This window comes from Muntiacus reevesi, chromosome 2 (genome assembly GCF_963930625.1).
Source record: "Muntiacus reevesi chromosome 2, mMunRee1.1, whole genome shotgun sequence".
NCBI lineage: Eukaryota > Metazoa > Chordata > Mammalia > Artiodactyla > Cervidae > Muntiacus > Muntiacus reevesi.
The window spans coordinates 205,891,436-205,914,397 of NC_089250.1; the positions used below are offsets into that span (position 1 = coordinate 205,891,436).

Consider the following 22,962-nt stretch of genomic DNA (forward strand, 5'->3'; position numbering starts at 1 on the left):
AAGTATCTATATGAAGCCAGATTTTCTTCAGAAACATCAACCAAAACAACATATTTCAGAAGATTCAAGGTAGAAACAGATACAAGGATCCAACTGTCTTTTTTTCTCATTTTTTTTATGGTATTAAAAATGCATAATATAAAATTTACCATTTTAAGTTCAGTGGCATTCAGTAATTCACATTTCTGTGCAACCATCAGCTTCCTCTATCTCCAGAACTCCTTTCATATTCTCAAGCTGACAGTTTGTACTCATTAAACAGTAACCAGCCACCTCCACCCCACTTCCTGCCCCTGGCAACAATTGTAATTTCTGTCAGTATCTGTGTTTAACTAGGTATCACTTGTAAGTGGAATCAAACAGTATTTGTCCTTTTGTGACTGAATTATCTCACTTTGAATAATGTCTTCAAGGTATTAATCCATGTGGTAGTACGTTTCAGAATTTCCTTCCTTTTTAAGGTTGAATGATATTCCATAGTACACGTATAAATAGCACGTTTTGTGAATTCATTCATCTGTGAATGAACACTGGATTTCTTTCACTTCTTGGCTATTGTGAATAATACTGCAACAAACATGGAGATGCAAATATCTCTTTTGAGATCCTGTTTCAATACTTTTGGTTATCTACCCCAAAATGGAATTGCTGAGTCATATTGTAAGGCTATGTTTAATGTTTTGAAAAATCGCCAAACTGTTTTCCACAGCAACTGTATCATTTTACATTCCCATCAGTAACACACAGGAGTTCCGATTATTCCACATCATTGCCAACACTTGTACTGTTTTTTGAATAGTAGTCATCCTAGTGTCTGTGACTTGGTACCTCATTGCACTTTAACTTGCATTTCCTTAATGATGAGTGATACCAAACATCTTGTCATGTGCTTATTGGTCATTTGTATACCTTGCTTGAAGAAATCCCTATTAAATTACTTTGCCTAATTTTTTTTAATATTTATTTTTATTTATTTATTTGGCTGTGTCAGATCTCAGCTGGGGCATGGTGAATCTTTAGCTGTAGCGTGTGGGATCCAGTTCCCCGGACCACCAGTCAAATCCATGCAATGGGAGCATGGAATCTTAGCCACTGGACCACCAGTGAAGTACTTCTTTGCTCATTTTAAAATCTGGATGCCTGTTTATTTTTTGTTGACTTACAGGAATTTCTTACTAATTCTGGACCTTAATCCCTTATCAGATATATAATTTGCAAATACTTTGTGGATTGTCTTTTCACTCTATTATTACTGTTCTTTGATGAAGAGAAGTGTTAAATATTGAAGTTCAATTTATCCATTTTTTCCCTCTTTTGTTGCCTGTGCTTTCGATGCCATCTACAATAAATATTAATAACTGCCAAAAGAACGTCATGAAGCTTTTCACTCCTATGTTTTCTTCTAAGAGTTTTATAATTTTACCTCTCACATTTAGGTTTTTTGATCCGTTCTGAATTAATTTATGTATATGCTGTTAAGTCTAAGGTCCAATTTTATTCTTTTGCAAGTGCACATCCAGTTTCCCCAGCACTGTTGAAAAGTCTCTCCCTTCCTCATTGAATTCCTGCATTAACAGATAAGCATTTGCAATCGATTTTGGCGAATTCCAATTTTATCTCCGTTAAAAGAATTCCATTCTTCTCATCAGTATACTTGTATTATACATTCAATCGTTATTACTATATCTTTAGTTTCGTCGATATAAAATTGGGGAAGGGGCGGTATTTCAGGACTGAGGAGAGCGACGACTTGTGTGGTCACCTAGGGACCGCGCGGCGCCCCCCGCTGGAGCTTCTGACCGTCCAGGGTTCTGGGAGGGTCCTGGGTCCTCTCTGAAGACGCAGCTCTGCGAGGCCGGGAGCGGGGGCCGGGGACCGGCTGGTCAGCGCGGCCCTGGTGAGCAGCCGACCGCGGGAAGCGGGTGGGAGTTCCCAGCCCGGCCTGCGGGAAGAGGTCGGGCCCCGGCACCGCCGGCGCATGCGTATCGCCGAGCCGGAGCCAGCGCGGCGCGGCCGCCATTGCTGGGAGGCTTTCGTCAGAGCCTGGCTGGCCCCGGCGACTGGTCCAGCCCCAGGGGCCCCGTCACTGGGCGTCATTGGCTCAGGCATCAGGGCCCTCATCACCTTCTCCCGCCTCGGTCCGGACGGGCGGCGGCGGCTGCGGCGTCAGGGGGCGGAGCCGCCCGCGGCGCCCTTTGTGCAGGCGGGTGAGTGCGGCGCCCGCGGGCGGGAGGCGGGCGAGGGGGCTGGGCGGGCGGGGGTCGCGGGGCGCGGAGCCCTCGATTCCGAGCCCCCGAAGCGGCGCCCTCCGGCTTCTCGGACCCCCTGTTCCCCTTTCATGGGAAGGCTTCCCCATTCCCAAGATTACAAACCTATTTTCCTCTAATATTTTCTGCAATTTATTTTTGTATAGGCGTGGGTGGGTATCATTTTTGGAAAGTTTTTCCTGTCTCAAGAGTATTAAAAGATTCACCTTTATTTTCGTCTAATACCTTTAAAGGATTTTTAAAATAGTGGGGTTTTTTGTTTTTTGTTTTTACATTTATTAATTTTGTGATAACTGTAAGATAGAAAAATGCCTTTTTCCCCGGTGATCTTGCCGTCATCTCCCACTGAATTGAAATGACACTTATCTGCTCTACAGACGTTTGTATACTCACATCTGTTTCTAGCCTGTTACATTGCTCTCACAGTTTCTGCACTGATACCATTTTGTTTTAATATAAAATAAGTTTTAATATGTGGCAGAGCAGATCCCCATAATTGTGTCTTTTGATTTAATGAGTTTTCTGTTTCTTTTACTTACTTTGAATTGTGGGAAATATTAAAGGTACAAAAATTACCATTTTCTAAGAGACAGAATTGATCATGGCACTTAGTAGGTGCTCTTATTAAATGGAGAATATTGAAAGTCACTCCGTTACTGAAAACTTTTGTATACTTCCCTGATGCCATCAGGATAATGTTTTAGTTTCTTAGCAGTGACGTCAAAGCCCTTTTCTTCCAAGGGGCAAGCATATTTTAAATTCATGGCTGCAGTCACCATCTGCAGTGATTTTGCTTGCTCCTTGGAAGAAAAACTATGACAAACCTATACAGCATATTAAAAAGCAGAAACATTACTTTGCCAACAAAGGTCGTATAGTCAAAGCTATGGTTTTCCAGTAGTCATGTATGGATGTGAGAGGTACTATAAAGAAAGCTGAGCGCTGAAGAATTGATGATTTTGAACTGTGATGTTGGGGAAGACTCTTGAGAGTCCCTTGGAATGCAAGGAGATCCAACCAGTCAATCCTAAAGGATATCAACCCTGAATATTCATTGGAAGGACTGATGCTGAAGCTCCAATATTTTGTCCACCTGATACAAAGAGCCAACTCGTTGGAAAATACCCTGATGCTGGGAAAGATTGAAGGCAGGAGGAGAAGGAGACTATAGAGGACAGAATGGTTAGATGGCGTCCCGAATTTGATGGATTTGAGTTTGAGCGAACTCCGGGAGTTGGTGAAGGACAGGGAAACCTGGCATGCTACAGTCCATGGGGTTGCAGAGTTGGCCATGATTGAGTGACTGAACAACAACGACAAAGCCCTTTGTGACTTTAATATTGCATACTGCTTTGCCTTCTGTCCTTGCACCTTATGTTATAGGTGTACCAAACTGCCAGGACAGGACCCAAAACCCTCTGGGGAAAATGCATTAATTAAATTATACCAAAATTATATCAAAAGCCCATGTGCCAAGTATTTTGAAAAATATTTGCTGTATTTGAAAAGAGCAAAGTGCTTAAAATTAGAGACATAAAATACTTGCAACATGTGTTAGAGAAAGTATCCATAATATGTAAAGAGACTTGTTGAAAAAAGAAAAGTGTGGGCCTTCTCTGGTGATCCAGTGGCTGAGTCTGCTCTCCCAATGTAGGGGGCCCTAGTTCAACCCCTGATCAGGGAATTAGATCCCACATGCCACAGCTAAAGACCCCACATGCTGCAACTAAGACTCAACACAGCCAAATAAATAATAATAATAAAGGTGAAAATCTTAACTTTAAAAAAAAGGTGGACAAAGGATATGCACAGGCAATTTATAGATGAAATACAGGAAACCAATAAACAAAAAAAGTGCTTAACCTCATAAGTAACTATAGAATGCAAATGAAGACAAAGATACTTTTCACCCTTTATACTGGGAAAGTATATCAGTATTGGTGCTAACAAAGTGTTGAGGCAAATGCAGAGGGGCAGGGCCTGGGTTGTACAATTGAGGAAGTATTTTGAGTGGCGGTATGACTCCACTTAGTAAAATGTTAAGTGAGTTCACTCTGTGGCTCAGAAATTCTATTCTAAGATCTGTCCTGCTGAAATACTTGCACAGGTGCACAAGGATGTGTGTACAAAGATGTTCATTACAATATTGTTTGTAATTTGAGAAATGGATACCACTTAAATGCTAATAACTATGAGTGTGGTTAAATGTACTGTGATAGATCTGTACAGTGTAATATTGTGCTGCTATAAAAGTAGAATAAGGTAGTTTATTATGAAGTTAATAAAAAGAAAAACCTCTAAGATCGGCATTTCCAAAGCTGTGTTTTATGGAACCCTATTCCCATCAGATAAAAAGTAATCTCAAACTAGCTATATTTGTATACAATGTTTAATATACTTGAAATATTCCTCATTCCCTTGGGTTCATAGGAGGAGAAACTGTCTTCCTAACATGGTTAGTGCAGTTTTTCTTGTGAATATATGGTTTTCAGGTGATTGGGTTTGAAACCCCAAGACATTCTTGTAAATTTAGTCTGGCTTTTCAGACCATGGGACCTTTTTAGAGTTTTGCTTGGTAAAATAAGGACCTGATCCTTAAAGTGCTTTTAAATTATTCTTGAAAGATCTTCCTATTAGTGAAAACTGGTTGTAAAATGTTAGATTCCTGGCATGTCTTGGCTTGAGTGGCTTCTTTCTCTAACAGGGCCATTCCATTGGAACCACAGTTTCCTTTCTTTCTTCTTATTACTTCTCAGAAATGATTTTATTCTTTGTTTCTATCAGTAGTTTTTGAGAGGAGTTTTTGAGGTCAACTTTTGTGAACAGAGTATAAATGTATTCTCATGATTATTAACAGATCAATACATTGCTTCCTGTTATTGGTACTGGTGAAATGCCTGGTTTTTTCTTCTTTCTGAGGAGAAAGCCACTCTATTTGAAAGTCTTTCTGTGGGAAAGGACCACATGTTTTCTGTTCCAAGAAGAGGGTGGGAGAGGACTAAGGCTAAATTTGTTGTAGTTGCTGCTTCTGTATCTCTCTGCTCTTTGAGAAATTCTAAAACTGCTCTTTGGACCGTTTTAATGAATCCCACCTCCTATGGTGCTCTGTCTCTATCAATGAATAGTGTGTCTGTCCCTTTTTAGACTCCATAGGTCTCTAGGGAACCAACACGGCTGGAGTTCTTCTGCTGACTCTGATGCATCTCATTACAGGTGCTCAACCTGAAATTGTACTCTCAAGATCTCTGCCGGGAGGCAGATTCAAATACCATAGTGACGTATGTACGTGTAGGATTGATACCTTTAGTGAAAAACAACAACAACAGCAGTGTAATAGCCAACTTCAGGAACCTCCACATCTCAGCTCTACATGAACAAGGCAAGATCCTGAGAGTGGCTGCCCTGGGAAGCAGAAATCACTCTCATGGGTATCCACTGGCTCCTGACCCTCTCATGAGATCAGGCACCTTTAATAGCTAGGACTGGCTGTTGCCTTTAAGGCACTGGAAAATCAGCCTTCAGGGATTGACACGTCTGCTGAAGCTCTTAGAACTGGTATGTCTCCTGACTGTCGTGCCCGAAGAGAAGGCTTTGGTGACATTACAACTGAAGGACTGCAAAGAGGTGCAGTCATCCCCGGGGTGGACTGAATCCAGGTACTCAAAAAGGAAGGTGAACATTCTGAAAAATGAAAAGACTGAAATCTCCTTTCTGTATCGGAAGGGTCATGTTTTTAATCATTTTTAGTTTATTTTCATTTATTTATTTATTTCTGGCTGTGCTGGGTCTTCCTTTGCTGTGTGCAAGCTTTCTCTAGTTGCGGCAAGCAGAGGCTACTCTCTGGTTGCGATGCATGGGCTTCTCATTGCGGTGGCTTCTGTTGTTGCGGAGCAGAGGCTCTACAGTGCACGGGCCTCAGCAGTTGCGGCACGTGGGCTCAGCAGTTGCAGCTCATGGGCTCTAGAGCACAGACTCAGTAATTGTGGTGCACGGGCTTAGCTGCCCCACGGCATATGAGCTCTTCCTGGATCGGGGATCGAACCTGTGTCTCTTGCATTAACAGGGGTATTCTTTACCAGTGAGCCAGCAGGGAAGCCGTAGAAGGATCATCTTTTTTTTTTTTTTAATCTTTTTTTAATTAATTTATCTTTTAATTGAAGGATAATTGCTTTACAGACATTCTGTCAGACATCAACATGAATCAGCCATAAATGTCCCTTCCCTCTTGGACCTCCCTCCCATCTCCCTCCCCACCCCACCCCTCTAGGCTGATACAGAGCCCCTGTTTGAGTTCCCTGAGACATACAGCAAATTCCCATTGGCTATCTATTTTACATATGGTAATGTAAGTTTCCATGGTACCCTCTCCATACATCTCACCCTCTCCTCCCCTCTCCCCATGTCCGTAAATCTGTTCTCTATATCTGTTTCTCCACTGCTACCTTGCAAAGAAATTCATCAGTACCATCTTTCTAGATTCCATATATATGTGTTGGTATATGATATTTATCTTTCTCTTTCTGACTTACTTCACTCTGTATAGGCTCTAGGTTCATCCACCTCATTAGAACTGACTCAAAGGCATTTCTTTTTATGGCTGAGTTTCCATTTGTATATGCACCACATATACTTCTTTATTCATTCATCTGTTGATGGACATCTAGGTTGCTTCCATGTTCTAGCTATTGTAAATAGTGCTGCAATGAACATTGGGGTACATGTTCATTGTACATGTACATGTCTTTTTCAATATTTGTTTCCTCATGGTATATGCCTAGGAGTGGAGTGGAAGGATCATCTTAAAGAGAGTAGAGGAGATGCCTGGACTTTGAGTTTAGGGATGAGTTTATTCCCCTAAAGAGTAAGAATAACTCCTCAACATATGTTCTCTGCATCACATCATCTCAGTGGTTCTCATCTGCCACTTGGAATCATTTGGAGACTTCAAAATTTAAAATGCTGTTGCCCCAGGCTCACCTGAGATTGTTAAATCCAGATCTCAGGGAAGAGGGGCTGAGCACTGGCATCTTTTTAAAATCCCCCCAAGTGAGTAGCTAGTGCTAAAAACCAGTGAGCACCCCTGAGCTTCCCATATGTCACAATAAATGGAGTTGTACCACAGAAGAGAGACAGCCACACTTTAAATTCCTCAGTGTAATAGAGGAACAAGAATGTCACAGTTACATCACCCATCCTTTAGGCTTATGTCTTAAGAGGGCTTCTCTAAATCGTCTGCCATCCTGCTACAAGACAAAAGGTGCACGATTTAGGTGCAGCCTTAATATCATTCCTTGACAAGATTCTTCTCTTCTTTTCACAGGAATGCCCTCTCAGGATGCCATATTTTCCCAGGAAGGAAACACAGAGAAGGAAATGAATGTTGGATCACAGACAGTCATGTCTCAGGTAAGTTCAGTTTTTTTTTTTTTTTTTTAATAATTTTATTTCTTATTTTGGGTTTTTTTTTGGCTGTGTTAGGTCTTTGTTGCTGTGGGGGCTCTTCTCCAGTTGTGGCAAGTGGGAGCTACTCTCTAGTTGTGGTGTGGAGACTGCTCATTGCAATGGCTTCTCGTCGCAGAGCAGGGGCTCTAGGGAACATGGGATCCATAGTTGCAACTCCCAGGCTCTAGAGCACAGACTCAGTTGCTCTGAGGCATGTGGGATCTTCCTAGATCAGGAATCAAACCCATGTCTCCAGCATTGGCAAGCAGGTTCTTTACCACAGAGCCACCAGGGAAGCCCCAGGTAGGTTGTTTTCCTCTCCTCTGAAAGGCCATGGTGGTTTGCAGAATGTAGGTACTTTTATTTTTTAATTCTCAGAACTAAGCCCCTGAAGTCCAGAGCCTTTGAGATTCTTGTGACAGATGTGACATATCTGTATGTGGTGTTTCCCACTCACCTTCCATACCTCTTTATAGCTCTTCTCTCCTTCGGCATTTTTATCAGCTCGTAGATTCATGTCTGTGCTGGATGTTGTAAAGGCAACACAAGAAGCCATAGACTATCTTTTAATAGTGCATGTGTGTGTGCTCAGTTGTGTCTAACTCTTTGTGACCCCATGGACTGTAGCCCACCAGGCTCCTCTGTCCATGGAATTTTCCAGGCAAGAATAACGGAGTGGGTTGCCATTTCCTACTCCGGGGATCTTCGCGACCTAGAGATCAAACCCACACCTCCTGCATTTTCTGTATTGACAGGCAGATTCTTTAAATCACCCTTCCCTTAAACAGCTCACTAGAATTTAAACACTTGGCATTCAGTCTTCAAACAATGAATGATGCCTATGTCACTGACCACTTGGAGGTAATGAAATTACTATACCTGAGGACCTCTGCTGCCACAAATTAATGTGACAAATTAAGCCAACTTCAGCATCAGTCCTTCCAGTGAATATTTCCTTTAGGATTGACTGATTTGATCTCCTTGCTGTCCAAGGGACTCTTCAGGAAAGTCTTCTCAAACACCACAGTTAGAAGGCATCAGTTCTTCAGCACTTCTTTATGGTCCAACTCTCACATCTGTACATGACTATTAGAAAAACCATAGCTTTGATTCTGTGGACATGTGTCAGTGAAGTGATGTTTCTGCTTTTTAGTACGGTGTCTAGGTTTGTCATAGCTTTTCTTCCAAAGAACAGGCATCTTTTAATAACATAATTTACCCAGTCATCATCCTTATTGTCTACTTTCCCCTACTGAAGTTTCATAAAGGAAGAGAATTTTAGTCTCTCTTGTTCACTAGTATATCTCAAGCCCTATAGGTGGCACATAGGAAGCACTGAATAAATATTTGTTGAACAAATAGGAATTTTGCATATGATAAATGTCACATCTCAAATCAGTGGTGAAAAGATGGTTTACTCAATAATTGATGGTATTTCTGTGGAGCCATGTGGAAAAAGATGAAGTTGAATTCATACCTCATACTTTACATTAGAACTATCTTCAAATTGATCAAATATTTAAATTTAAATATTTTTGATTTAATTTTTGTGAAAAACTAAGCCACAGAAATTACACAAGAAAAAATGGGAGAATTCCTTTATAACTTACAACTGAGAATCCAGAAGCCATAAAAGAAAAGGTTGATGAGAGAGAGACAGGAGAGAGAGAGAGAAAGAGAAAGCGCCAGCTGAGCAAAGGGCAGAAGACAGAAAGGAAAAGATTATTTTTGGAACTATAAAGGGCATCCAGGAGAGTTAGTGGGGCCCTAAAGGACCTTTCACAGGACTTAAAGGATAATAAGGAAAATCTTGTCATGAGCTGAAGAAAGGGGACACTTGAAGAAGGAATTTTGGTTAACAGTGTCACCTTCAGTAACAAGAAAAATAGGAACTATACCTAATGGACTCAATGATATATTTAAGGAGATTTTCAGATAGAAGATTGAAAGTGCCAGCTGTCAGCTTCTGGCTGGTTAAAGTAAAATGTGAGAGGAAAAGATTAAATAAAGAACTGTTACATATAAAGGAAGCAGACATGAAAATATGCTCAACATCTTTAATCATCAGGGAAATGCAAATCGAAACCACAGTGCGCTGTGGAATGGCTGTCATCATCAAAAAGAACAGAAATAACAAATTTTGGCGAGGATGTAGAGAAAAGAGAACCCTCATACGCTATTCGTGGCAATGTAAATTGGTGAAGCCACTATGGTAAACAGTATGGAGGTTTCAAAAAAACTAAGAGTAGAACTATCACATGACCCAGCAGTTCTACTCCTGGGTATATACCCCCCCAAAAAAAAAACTAAAACACTAATTCAGAAAGAAACATAAACCCCAGTGTTCAAAGAGACATTATTTACAATTGCCAGGACATGGAAGCAACCTCCGTGTCCATGAAGAGATGAAAGGATAAGGATGTGGTGTAAGTATACAATGAAATTACTCCTCAGTCATAAAAAAAAGAATGAAATTTTGCTATTTGCAGCAATATGGATGAACTTGGAGGGCCTTATGCTAAGTGACATAAGTCAGAGAAAGACAAATACTGTATTATATCACTTTTATGTGAAATCTGAAAAATACAACAAACTAGTGAATAAAACAGAAAAGAAGCTGACTTGTAGATATAGAGAGAAAACTAGTGAGAACCAGTGGGGAGAGAGAATGGGGGAGGAGCAATACAAGAAATAGGGGATTAAGAGGTACAAACTATTATGTATAAAATAAGCTACAAGAATCTACAACACAGGGACTATAACCAATATTTTATAATAACTATAAATGGAGTATAACCTTTAAAATTCATGAATCACTATATTGTACACCTGTAACTTACACAATATTGTACATCAACAGTATTTCAATTTTTTAAAATGTCAAAAAAATAAATATAAAGGAGCTAGAAATTACTGAGTTTGAAAATAAAACTTTCTTATTCACACCTCTCAACATGTGCCCAGCTCAGCTACATTATAGAATTGCTCTGAATTGCTGTTTACTTGAATGGGGGTGTCTATGGCAGTTATTTCTATGAGTTTCCCACCACTTTGAGTTTGTGAAGGATAGAGGGTGGGGCCAAATACCTGTTTCTTCAGCTCACAGAAAGAAAAATAGAAAGCTTTCAAGGAACCATACCTGAGGAACTATGCTCCAAGAGCCTCATCTGCCTGTGGACCTGGCATAGATGATAAGATCCCAGACTTCAAATTGATGCCATAACAGGATGAAATGTAGGGGTCTTGGGGAAGATGAGTGAAATTTGCATGAGGAAGGGATGTGAATATTTACCTTCAGAGGGTAAACAGTAGCAGGTTGTATTTTCTGAAAATGGCACAATTTCTCCCCTTCCATAGGCTCCTCTTATACTGATTTAACTACTCTGTCAGGAGAGGTATGATTGTGTTCCTCCCCCTTGGATCTGGCTTGTGACTGTGGTGGAACTGAAGCCATGTGACTCTTGAGGCTGGATGAAGAAAGGTGGTTCTCTTGGGAATTTTGCATTTGGCATCCAGCGACCATGCCATGAGGAAGCTCAGGCAGCCTGTGGACAGGCTTGTATGGAGAGGACTGAAGACACCTGGCCAAGCTCCCAGCTTTCAGCCAGCACTGACTTGCCAGCCACATGAATGAGCCTCTTAAAAGTGAATCCTACAGCCCCAAGTTGAGCCTCCCAGCTGAAACAAAATGGAACAAAGATGAGCTACTCCTGCTGAATTCTGCCCATGTTACAGATTCTGTGAATAAAATAAATGATTGTTGTTGTATTGAGCCACTAAATTTGGAGGTGGTTTGTTATACAGCAGTTGATACCACCCCTACAAAGGTGAGCTTTACAATATGTATCAGAATTGCAGATTCATATACTTTTTTGCCAGACACCTCCTGGGAAATGGATTCTAGAGATAGACTTATATGCAATAGCAAAATAATATACATTCAAGATAATTCATTGCAGCATGATTTATAGTAACAAGAGAGTAGAAAATAGCTAAAATGCCTGTTAGTAGACTAGTTACATAAATTGTGGGACATTCACACAATACCACACAGCTATAAAAAAAGGAGGAGGAAGAAATCTATGAACTGATGGGGAGGGATATTCAGTATAAACTGGTCAGTGAAAAAAATCAGAAGCAAAAGACTTCTGCTACTTTGTGTGAGAAAGAAGAGGAAACAAAAATATATAAATGCATCAAATACTTGTTTGAGGGAAAAGAGACATTGGAAGGATAAACTTGTATCTAATGAGATTGGCTACTTGTAGGACTTAGATGGAAATGGGGTGAAAAAGAGGGAATGGAGCTGGGCAGTTTTAAGCAAGGAGGGCTTAAAATTGAAAATAAACAGAAATAAGTGAGCCAAATTGTATTTCAGATTACTGATATAACCACGCTGAAAAGGAGTTAACTTTTGAAACTAAATCATTACTTGTACTCTATGTCCTCAGGCTAAAAGCAAAAATAGTTCTCAATACTGGACTCTCATTTGTAGGCTTATTCTGTGCAGAGGCATGTTCCCTGGTAGCTCAGCTAGTGAAGAATCTCCCAGCAATGCAGGAGATGCCAGTTTGATTCCTGGGTCAGGAAGATCCCCTGGAAAAGGATAGGCTACCACTCCAGTATTCTTGGGCTTCTCTGGTGGCTCAGACTGTGAAGAATCTGCCTGTAATGCTGGAGACCAGGTGTCTCATGGTCAGAGAAGAGAATTACAGATATGAGAAGAGAGGATAGAATGAACTCTGCTGTGTTGGATTAGATTTAGAGATATCAGTATGGACCCATGGTGTTTTGTTTTTTTTTTAACCAGTCACTCTCTTGACCTATGGGTTTAATAAATATCAGTAAATACAGGGTTGGATATGGAGTTGTGTGTGTATACATACATCATTGTATATGTTCCCCTCTTTCCTACATACGACCCCTGAGAGGGCCTGGAAGAAATGGTACTTCAGTAGCACTGGATGCAGCTAGTGCAGCTAGTGCCCAGATCTTGGGGTCTTAGTGCCATTTTTCATTAAAAGGAACCACTTAAGGATTTGACCAGCAGAGCAGAAGAACATGGCAGACTGCCTCCCTGTATCAGCTGGGGAAGCAGAGCAGCTCAGTATTTAACCACTAGAAGGAATCAGGGATCCTTTGTCTACCGCACCACCTTTGACTCTTCCCCTAAGGGCCCCTGTAAAGGAAAAAAAAAAAAGGTTTCTGGCTGAGCAGGGATATACTTGATGTTTCAGGAATCACTGACATTCCAGGACGTGGCTGTGGACTTCACCAGAGAAGAGTGGGACCAGCTGTACCCTGCTCAGAAGAACCTCTACCGAGATGTGATGCTGGAAAACTACAGGAATCTGGTTGCACTGGGTAAGGAGGGCATCTCTGTGAGTCATGTCCGATTCTTTGGGACCCCATGGACTTCGGCACGCCAGGCTCCTCTGTCCTTTACTATCTTCCAGAGTTTTCTCAAATTCATGTTCATTGAGTTGGCGATGCGATCTAAACATCTCATCCTCTGTCGCCTCCTTCTCCCTTTCTTTTCGGTCTTTCCCAACATTGGGGTCTTTTCCAGTGAATCAGCTCTTCTCATCAGGTGCCCATGGTGTTGGAGCTTCAGCTTCAGCAGTAGCAGTCCTTCCAATGAATATTCTGGGTTGATTTCCTTTAGGATTGACTGGTTTGATCTCCTTGCAGTCCAAGAGATTCTCAAGAGTCTTCTTCAGCACCACAGTTAGAAAGCATGAGGCCAGGATGGAAGAAAGCCAATCAGTTGTGGAGACAAGAGACCTCTATTTCCTGCTTTCTCCTCTGGTGAAATGTGTTGACTTTGAGATGGGTAGCTTTATCTTGCTGCCTTGGAAGCCTCCCCTTTCCAAATCCAAAGACCCTAATGATAAAAAAGTTTGGAAATGAGTTCTGAGATTTTTGTTCCCTGTGTAAAATTCTAAGATACACATTTTCCTCTTGAACAGGGCATCAACTGTATAAGCCAGAGGTGATCACTCAGTTGGAGCAGGAGGAGCAGTGGATGATGGGAAGAGTCAGCCCACCAGACACTCATCCAGGTGAGAAGAGAGCATTTGAGTATTTGTGACTCAGTGAAGGAAAATAGTCACTTTTGAAATACTTAATGGAGTGTGCTCTGAACATCTTAAATCCCTCTGGGATATAAAGGATATCAAGGCATTTTTAATGGGTTTGGTCCCTGGGTTGGGACTATCCCCTGGAGAGGGAAATGGAAACCCACTCCAGTATTCTTGCCTGGGAAATCTCATGGACAGAGGAGCCTGGCAGGCTACAGTCCATGGGGTCGAAAAGAGTTGGACACGACTTAGCAACTAAACAGCAGCCACAGCAGAGGCCTTTTAAAAATTTCAGTTCATATTTGACATTCTTCCAAAGTAGAAATGACTATTTTTTTTTCTGATTAAACAGATAAAGTATATATATATACTTACTATTTTAAAAATTTGCACAACACAAAAGTTATTTTGAAAGTTTTAGTTTGTTCATAAATATCTTGATATTGCAAATCTCCACAAAGCACTTTCTTACTAAGTTTTTTTTTATACATCCTTTCAGGATTCTTTAAATCTTTTTTTAAAACATAAATTTATTTATTTTAATTGGAGGCTAATTACTTTACAATATTGTAGTGATTTTGCCATACATTGACATGAATCCTCCACAGGTGTTCATGTGTTCCCCATCCTGAACCTCTCTCCCACCTCCCTCCCCATCCCATCCCTCTGGGTCATTCCAGTGCACCAGCCCAGAGTACCCTGTCTCATGCATCAAACCTGGACTGGCGATTCATTTCACATATGATAATATACAGTTTCAATGCCATTCTCCCAAATCATCCCACCCTCTCCCTCTCCCACAGAGTCCAAAAGACTGTTCTATACATCTGTGTCTCTTTTGCTGTCTTGCATACAGAGTTATCGTTACTGTCTTTCTAAATTCCATATATACGCATTAGTATACTGTATTGGTGTTTTTCTTTCTGGCGTACTTCACTCTGTATAATAGGCTCCAGTTTCATCCACCTCATTAGAACTGACTCAAATGTATTCTTTTTAATGGCTGAGTAATATTCCATTGTGTACAGGTACCATAGCTTTCTTATCCATTCATCTGCCGATGGATATCTAGGTTGCTTCCATGTCCTGGCTATTAAATCTTTTTCTTTTCCATACCAAAAATCCTCTACCATTTTTACCTATTTTTCATTATTTTTTTTCTTTTTATTATCAGACATGTTAAAGTTGTCTAAAACCCATAGCCTTGGTTCTCAGTCTCTTATTCACCTTTGTGATAGGATCCCTGTCATACCTATGTTACTAAAATTTTTTTCTTGGAGATTACCACTAACTTTCTTCCAGTGAAGTCCAGTGGCTAAAACAAGCCACCATTATCATGTTCTATGATCAGGTTGCATTTGATTGTGTTGACTTGACTCTTGAAATTGTCTCGCACCTTGGCTTTCACACCATTCTTGCCTCTTGTAGCCTCTCTCCTGTCTCCCTACCTGTTCTTTTTCTTTAATTAATTTATTTTTAATTCAAGGGTAATTGCTTTACAACATTATGTTGGTTTCTGCCATACATCAACATGAATCTATCATAGGTATCCTACCTGCTCTTTTGAATACCTTCTCTCGCTCCTTATTCTTCTAAAGGCACATATTTCTTATGGACTTGGTGTTCGTTCTGTAGTACTGTGCTTTTAAATAGCTTCTCTATGTCATTTTTTCATTTCTACATCTCTAGCCTCAGTATTTCATGTACATTCTCTTCCCAGAGTTTAGATTATATTTTTGTTTATGAATATCATACTGTTATTTTAATCAAGTATTTCAAACCCTAGATGTATTGACTCTCTACTCCTTTAAACCATCCTACTAAATATGAGACTTCTTGACCAAAAAAAAAAACCAAACCCCAAAATCTTAGCTCCTTTTTGTGGGCATACCACCTATAGTGCTCTGCCTGGTTATATTAGGAAACAGTGGACTAATGGGTATGTGCCAGATACCAAGTCATTAAGCCAGGTTAATGTACTCCATCTTGATTCTTTGCTCAGACACCTTGTTTCATCATTTAGGCTTGGTTTTCTGTCAGTCAAACTTGAGCTTTCTGAAGCTGACTCTGACTCACTTGTCTTTCTTGCTTTTAGTGCTCTCTGTTATCTTAGGTAGGAAAACTTATTCCTTTTTCAGCCTCATTGGACCTAAATTTTTAGCCTGACGGGGGCTGCACTGCAGTGCTCTAAACCCTGTTTAGAGGCTGATAATTAAAACAGTTTGTCAAGAACCCCTAGCACTTTTCCTGACAATGAGTAACATTATTTCCACAAACCTTCCTATCCTGGAACCTGGAGAATAGGAAACTAAAAAAGGAAAATGAAAAACTCCCTTTTCAGGAAAATTGCCAGTGTAGGTGCCCACACAGAAACCTAAGCTGTTCTTTCCCACAGGTACGTGTGCTGCCACGTGAAGGAGCCATGCTGTCTCCCATTATGTCCCTACCCAAAGACTCCCAACTAGAGAAAATAACTACTACACTCAAGAAAATTCCCTGGCAGTTCAGTGGTTATGACTCAGTGCTTTCACTGACAGGGCCCAGGTTCAGTCCCTGGTTTGGAATTTAAGATCCTGCAAGCTGTGCAGCATGGCCAGAATAAAAATTTCTAGACTTCATTATCAGCTGTACTTGGGTGGTCAAGGCTTTTGGTCCACAGATGAAATTGAATAAGTGGTTTCTTTGTATCCTCCTTGTCAGGGCAGGCAGCCTAGCAGTGTCCTCCAAGGAGACTGCTTGCATTTTTGCATTTTCCTGTGAGACACAATCAATTGTTTCTCTTACAAGGATGTGGTAAAATGTTTCTGTTGATGGAGGAACTGAGATAGAATGATCTGGCTTGTACAACCTCATTCTGGTGTGCCCTCTGTGGTATTGCTTGTCTTTGACATTAGCTGATGTCCGCTTAATATCTAGAAATTATCTTCCTAGCTAAGGTGAGACATGGAAAATGTCTGATGGATCTAGCAATGAAAAGATTAGGAATGATATTAATGAGAGAAGTGACAGGGGAGTGATTAGCAAAACAGTCAGCTTGTACGTTGCTGAGTAAACAGGAGGTTTAAAAAAAAAAAGAGCTAGTAATTGGACTTCCCTAACAGTCTAGTGGTTAAGACTCCATACTTCCACTCCAGGGGGTGTGGGTTTGATCCTTGGTCAGGGAACTAAGGTCCCACATGCTGCTGGCACAGCCAAAAACTAAAAAACAGTGCAGCTAGTATATATATGGTACTGCTTACAAGAAGCTCAGTTGAGAAGGTGAAGCAAAAAAAGGATGACTGCTAACTAGAAAGAAAGTGAAAGTGGCTCATTTGTATCCAACTCTTTGTGACCCCATGGACTATACAGTCCATGAAATTCTCCAAGCCTGAATACTGGAGTGGGTAGCCATTCCCTTCTCCAGGGGATCTTCCCAACCCAGGGATTGAACCTGGGTCTCCCACATTGCAGGCAGATTATTTACCAGATGAACCAGGTAGCTAGACTGGAAGACAGTGTCAAAACAGGATCATTCTAAGCAGGAATGATTCCAGCTTGCTTAAAGTGCTGAATGGAAGGGGTCAGGGAGAGTATAAATAGAAAATAGAAAAGATGGGGAAAGGTTCTAAAAGAGATGGGAGTAGGATTAACGACAAGGAGATTAGGGTAGCCTCCACTTGCTGCATGGGCTATAGTTTGTGGGGTCAAAAGGAGTTAGACACAACTCAGCAACTAATACAAAACTTGCCACAACTAGAAAAAGCCCACATGCAGCAATGAAGACCCAGCACAGCTGAAAATTAAGCATTAATCATTTTAAACAAAAGATTAAAATAAGAAGAAATACTTTTGAAATAAACAGATAGTGGGCACTACAATAGAATAAGCCACAGGTGAGATTGAGAAGGTCCTGGACTTGTCCCTGTGTTCTCTAAGCAGAGTCTTTTCTGTCTTCCACCTCTGAGCACTGACTTGTTTCTGATATTTCTTATTCTCCTTTCCGTTTTTTCCCAATTATGTATATTCCTGATTGATCTCTTCTTTTTATGATTACCACTTATATTTTAAAATTTCTCCCTGCTCACTGCTTCTTTGTCATCCTCTTATAGTCTTTCCCCTTTGTTACATGGCTTTATTTCAAAACTTTCAATGCCACATTTTCATTGTCTGCACTGTTGTCAGTTTCATTTGGTGATTTACTATGCAACAATTTCTTTTTCAAACAGAGAATACTGAAGTGTTTATATGTTCTGAATTTCTTTTAGATGGGGAGAATAGACCGGAAATTAAAAAATCAAACCATAATATTTCTGATGAAAATCAAACCCATGACATGATAATGGAGAGACTAACAGGAGACAATTTCTGGTACTCCATCTTAGGTGGACTCTGGGATTTTGATTACCAGTTAGAATTCAACCAAGAAGACCAGCAGAGATACTTAGGACAAGTATCTTTTGCCCACAGAATGATCACACAAGAGAGAGGCCTTGAATGTAGTAGATTTGGGGAGAACTATAATCTGAACTCAAACCTTCTCATGCAACAGAGAATTCCTTCAATGAAAATACCCCTTAATTCTGACACACAAGGAAATAGCATCAAACATAATTCAGACCTGATTTACTATCAGGGAAACTACATAAGAGAGAATCCTTATGAATATAATGAGTGTGGAAAAATCTTCAATCAACATCTTCTTCTTACCAGTCATATACATACTGAAGGGAAACACAGTGAATGCAGGAAGGCCTTCAGCCAGAACTCATCTCTTACTCAACCTCAGATGATCCTCACAGGAGAGAAACCCTATAAGTGTGATGAATGTGGGAAAAGATTCAGCCAGAGAATACACCTTATTCAACATCAGAGAATTCACACAGGAGAAAAACCTTTTATATGCAATGAATGTGGGAAAGCCTTCCGTCAACATTCATCCTTTACTCAGCATCTGAGAATTCATACTGGAGAGAAACCCTATAAATGTAATCAGTGTGGTAAAGCCTTTAGCCGGATCACATCCCTTACTGAACATCATAGACTTCACACTGGAGAAAAACCTTATGAATGTAGTTTTTGTGGGAAAGCCTTCAGCCAGAGGACACATCTTAATCAGCATGAGAGAACTCACACAGGAGAGAAACCCTATAAATGTAATGAATGTGAAAAAGCCTTCAGCCAGAGTGCACACCTTAATCAACATAGGAAAATCCACACTCGGGAGAAATTGTGTGAATATAATAAATGTGAGAAAACCTTAATCCACAGTCCTTCCCTTACTCCACAGCACATAACTCAGAATTTTTAGCTTTGTCCTAATGGAGGTATTGGGGGTGGTAAGGGGAACGTATGAATATATAAATATAGGAAAATTTGGATCAGACCTTTTCATCCTGTTCAATATCAGATTATTCATAGTAGGGAGAAAGCTTATAAATAAACTTTTAATGCATAGAAGCCAAATAAATTTAGACCTTAAATTTAGCATATTATATTCCCAGGAGAAGTTATACATAGTGAAAATAATTTATTTAATAAACAAGATTATATTAGGAGTCATGTTCCAAACTTTTTTTAATGACCAGAAATCTTGTAGGCAATGACCTATTGTTATTCCCTTGTGATTTTTATAGCATACAGTTTTTAAATTATATAAACATTAATTAATTAAGGCTATTGTGTAGTATAACCAGTCACATAAACTTGAAATAAACAGAAAGCAATATTTCTCAAACTTAAGTCATTTGTGTGTGTCCTTTACCAATTTTATCATATTTAATGTTTACTTAATATTTTTCTTTAATAGGACTTGGGATTTTTAGCCTTGTCCTAGGAAATACTATTTATGGAGATTGTGAGTTTTATATGCTAAATATATTCTAATTTCCATAAAAATAAATATATAATTTTGAAGTTGAAAATATTCATTGATGTATCATCTAAGTCTTCTGTACCATCATTTGAGAAGCCATGTGATAGGATATGGCAATAGTAATATTATTTTTTAGAAATCCTTGCATTATTTTCATCAAACATTCCTGGGATCTCTAAGATGAGTCTTAGAGGAGACTAAGGGTCATATTGATGAACTTTGAAAAGTGATTCAGAGAAATCTACTTTTCTATCCTGTTCTAGTTTTAAATTTCCCTATGGCAAACATAGATTTTTGAATCAAAATTGTTATTTCTGTTACATTTGCAGGTTTGAATAGAGAGGAGGTTTTATTTTATACTGACAGGGACTTTATAAGAATCCCTTCACCTCCCTGCATCACCGTGGAAGTCAGAAGTAGGGGCTGTACCAGAGGGTGAGCAGTGGTGCCACGCTGAGTCAAAGAACCAGGAAAGAGCCTTATTGGTTTATATAAACAACTAAGGAAGCGCAGGGCCTTCCCAGGTGGCTCAGTGGGGAAGAATCTGCCTGCCAATGCAGGAGCTGTGCGTTCGACCCCTGGGTTGGGAAGATCCCCTGGAGAAGGGAATGACTACCCACTCCAGTATTCTTGCCTGGAGAATTCCATGGAGAGAGGAGGCTGGTGGGCTAGGGTTGTGAAGAGTAGGAGCTGATTGAGCACACATGCAAGTAAGTGTTACTAGTTTGCTTAATAATTCACTTTATTTATTGAAGTATATTTATGTACCACCTTTTCCCAAAAGGAACTTAAGGTGGTTAAATTTTATAATCACTGCCTTGTTTGACAGAAATCACAGTTTGATATTACAAAGCATTGTAAATATAAACCATCATAAACCATGAATAGCTACATCTAGGGAACTGCTTGTTTCTGGGCTTTCTGTTTTTCTCTTGGGCTTCTCAGTCTTGGCTGAAGAAGCCATGAGACCAAGTTGCAACCCAGTCCCCTTGCTTTCTTTTTTTTTTTTTTTACCTTCCCCTTGCTTTCTCACCTTTCTTCTAACATATCTCCTAGCTCAAGACTTCCCCATTTCTTTATTCCTGTGAAGGACTAGATATTATAGGCCTTATGGCAAAGCTGGAATGATTTAAATTTTTTTTTAAAAATTAAGACACTAAAAACCAAGAAAGTAATGAAATTATTTCATTTTTCAAGTATATTTTTGTCCCACACATCATTGGATGAAATAGTTAATAAAACCCTGAGATACTGGAATGAGGGAGAATTTCTAGTAATATGTTTAAATACCTGTGTAATGGAGATCAAATTTCAAGACAGATAAGTTCTGAAAGTGTCTCTTCACCAAAGGGAGTGACTTGCAAGATTTATTTGCCCTAAAGAGCTCTCAGGTTTCAGGAAGAGAGAGTGAGGCAAGATAAAGTCTCAGACAGCAGAGGTATAGGTTAAAAGAAGTAATGATTAATTACAGGTGGTGAAGCCTTTGATCAAAGTATGCAACCAAGAAAAAAAAAATCTGAATAATCCACAAAGAGTGCTAAAGGCTTCAACAGAAGGCAGTGTATCACACAGGGAAAGAAGGAGAGCAGTACAGGATTTTCAGAAGAAGATAAGCAGAATTTGGACAATTTCAGAAAAGAGGAGTCTGAACTGAAGGAGACCAGTTGGCCATGGATTTTTACCAATTCTTCATAATATTAGAATCTATTATCTATCCATAGGGTCATAAATGATTATGCTATGTTAACTGTACAGTGAACTATGTCATTCTGGTGTGAATTCATTCTCATGTCCTTTATTATCTTCAACATGTTCTAATTTAAGTGAATCCTAAATATATTTATTACACCGAAATTCTAGGGAGTCATAGGAGTGGTTTACTCATTCAGAAACCTAACATAATGACTTATCTCTGTCTAGGAGGGCAAGGTATTACCCTTTAACATATATTCATTCATTTGGTCCATCCAACCAGGTGATGTTGCCTTTTTTTTTAATGAAAAGAGATACTTAAGCTTAGATATGATAATAAGCGATAATTATTCAGAGTTTCTCAGACTGGAATGTCACTAGAACATGGATCGTCTTACTCCTAGTCCAGTGGATAAAAACAGTGCCTGGAACAGTGTTTTATAGCACTCTGAAAACATTTGATAAATGTATTAAATTTAATAAAATGAGAGATTGCTGCTCAATACCAAAATTTGTGTGACTCTCTTTCTCAGAATCTCAGAGTAAAAAGGATTATCATGTTGATAGATACTCTTATGTCCAAAGGGCTTATGGGCTGAGAGAAAAATACTCATTTGGATTTTGATTAATTTTCAATTTATTAATTTAAGAAACCAAATGACATTCCTTAAGTAGCCAACATTCCTCTAATTATTCATAGATGTGCAAATAATAAATACTTAAGAATTTCTAAAATGAGATATACTTACTCTTGTAAACACTGATCAGATTTAAACACATCTAAACATTTCATTAAAGTTGCAGACCTAAAATTTCAAATGTTATTTAAGTGCCTTAAACACATTAAGAAACAGGTAAGAGGTACCCAGAATATCAAAATAATTATAACAAAACTAGTTATAAAAATGTCAGACTTCCCTGACAGTTCAGTGGTTAAGACTCCGAGCTCCCAATGCAGGGGACCCAGGTTTTTTAAAATCATAAAGATTTTTAAAAAGGGAAACAACCTGAGTAGTATCTGATGAATGGAAAAGGAAAAGTCATATATATACACACACACACACACACACACACACACACAAAATACTACATATATATTTCTTAACGTTATAGATGTATGTGTGTGTATATGTAAATACAAATTCCATCTCTTTATATATACAAAATGAGGCTTCCCTGGTGGTTCAGTGGTAAAGAATCTGCCTGCCAACACAAGAGACACAGGTTTGATCCTTGATCTGGGAAGATACCCTGGAGAAGGAAATGGCAAGCCACTCCAGTATTCTTGCCTGGCAAATCCCATGCACAGAGGAGCCTGGTGGTCTGCAGTCCGTGGGGTCGCACAGAGCTGGACACAACTTAGCAACTGAACAACATCAACAACATACAAAATACCACAGACTGCTAAGTTGCTTCACTCATGTCCGACTCCTTGTGGCCCCATGGACTGTAGCCTACCAGGCTCCTCTGTCCATGGGATTCTTCAGGCAAGAATACTGGAGTGGGCTGCCATGCCCTTCTCGAAGGGATCTTCCTGACCCAGGGATCAAACCCGTGTCTCTTAGGTCTCCTGCATTGGCAGGTGGGTTATTTACCACTAGTGCCACCTGGGACCATAGACTGAGTGATT

At 39.8% G+C, this 22,962-nt stretch overlaps 1 protein-coding gene across 3 annotated transcripts; it reads left to right on the plus strand.

Annotated features, from left to right (window-relative positions):
• Positions 1–238: 238 nt before the first annotated feature.
• Positions 239–21,797, plus strand: ZNF713 (zinc finger protein 713). 3 transcript variants are annotated; one of them, XM_065924743.1, is made up of 5 exons: positions 239–2,207; positions 7,588–7,673; positions 12,947–13,073; positions 13,679–13,771; positions 18,034–21,794. In XM_065924743.1, the coding sequence occupies exons 1-5, from the start codon at positions 1,979–1,981 to the stop codon at positions 19,074–19,076; spliced, it is 1,578 nt and encodes a 525-aa protein (XP_065780815.1). In that variant the 5' UTR covers positions 239–1,978; the 3' UTR covers positions 19,077–21,794. The 3 variants fall into 3 exon arrangements, with proteins under 3 accessions (XP_065780815.1, XP_065780817.1, XP_065780816.1); XM_065924745.1 differs by lacking the exon at positions 239–2,207 and adding an exon at positions 5,486–5,923 and having other exon boundaries at positions 18,034–21,795; XM_065924744.1 differs by lacking the exon at positions 239–2,207 and adding an exon at positions 11,067–11,536 and having other exon boundaries at positions 18,034–21,797.
• Positions 21,798–22,962: the final 1,165 nt, after the last annotated feature.

Bases quoted from the DNA above. Each gene is read 5' to 3' on its own strand.
- ZNF713 (XM_065924743.1), top strand. From the start codon at position 1,979: ATGCGTATCGCCGAGCCGGAGCCAGCGCGGCGCGGCCGCCATTGCTGG. The intron at 2,208-7,587 runs GTGAGTGCGGCG...TTCTTTTCACAG, and splicing joins GGCGCCCTTTGTGCAGGCGG to GAATGCCCTCTCAGGATGCC. The intron at 13,772-18,033 runs GTGAGAAGAGAG...AATTTCTTTTAG, and splicing joins CCCACCAGACACTCATCCAG to ATGGGGAGAATAGACCGGAA.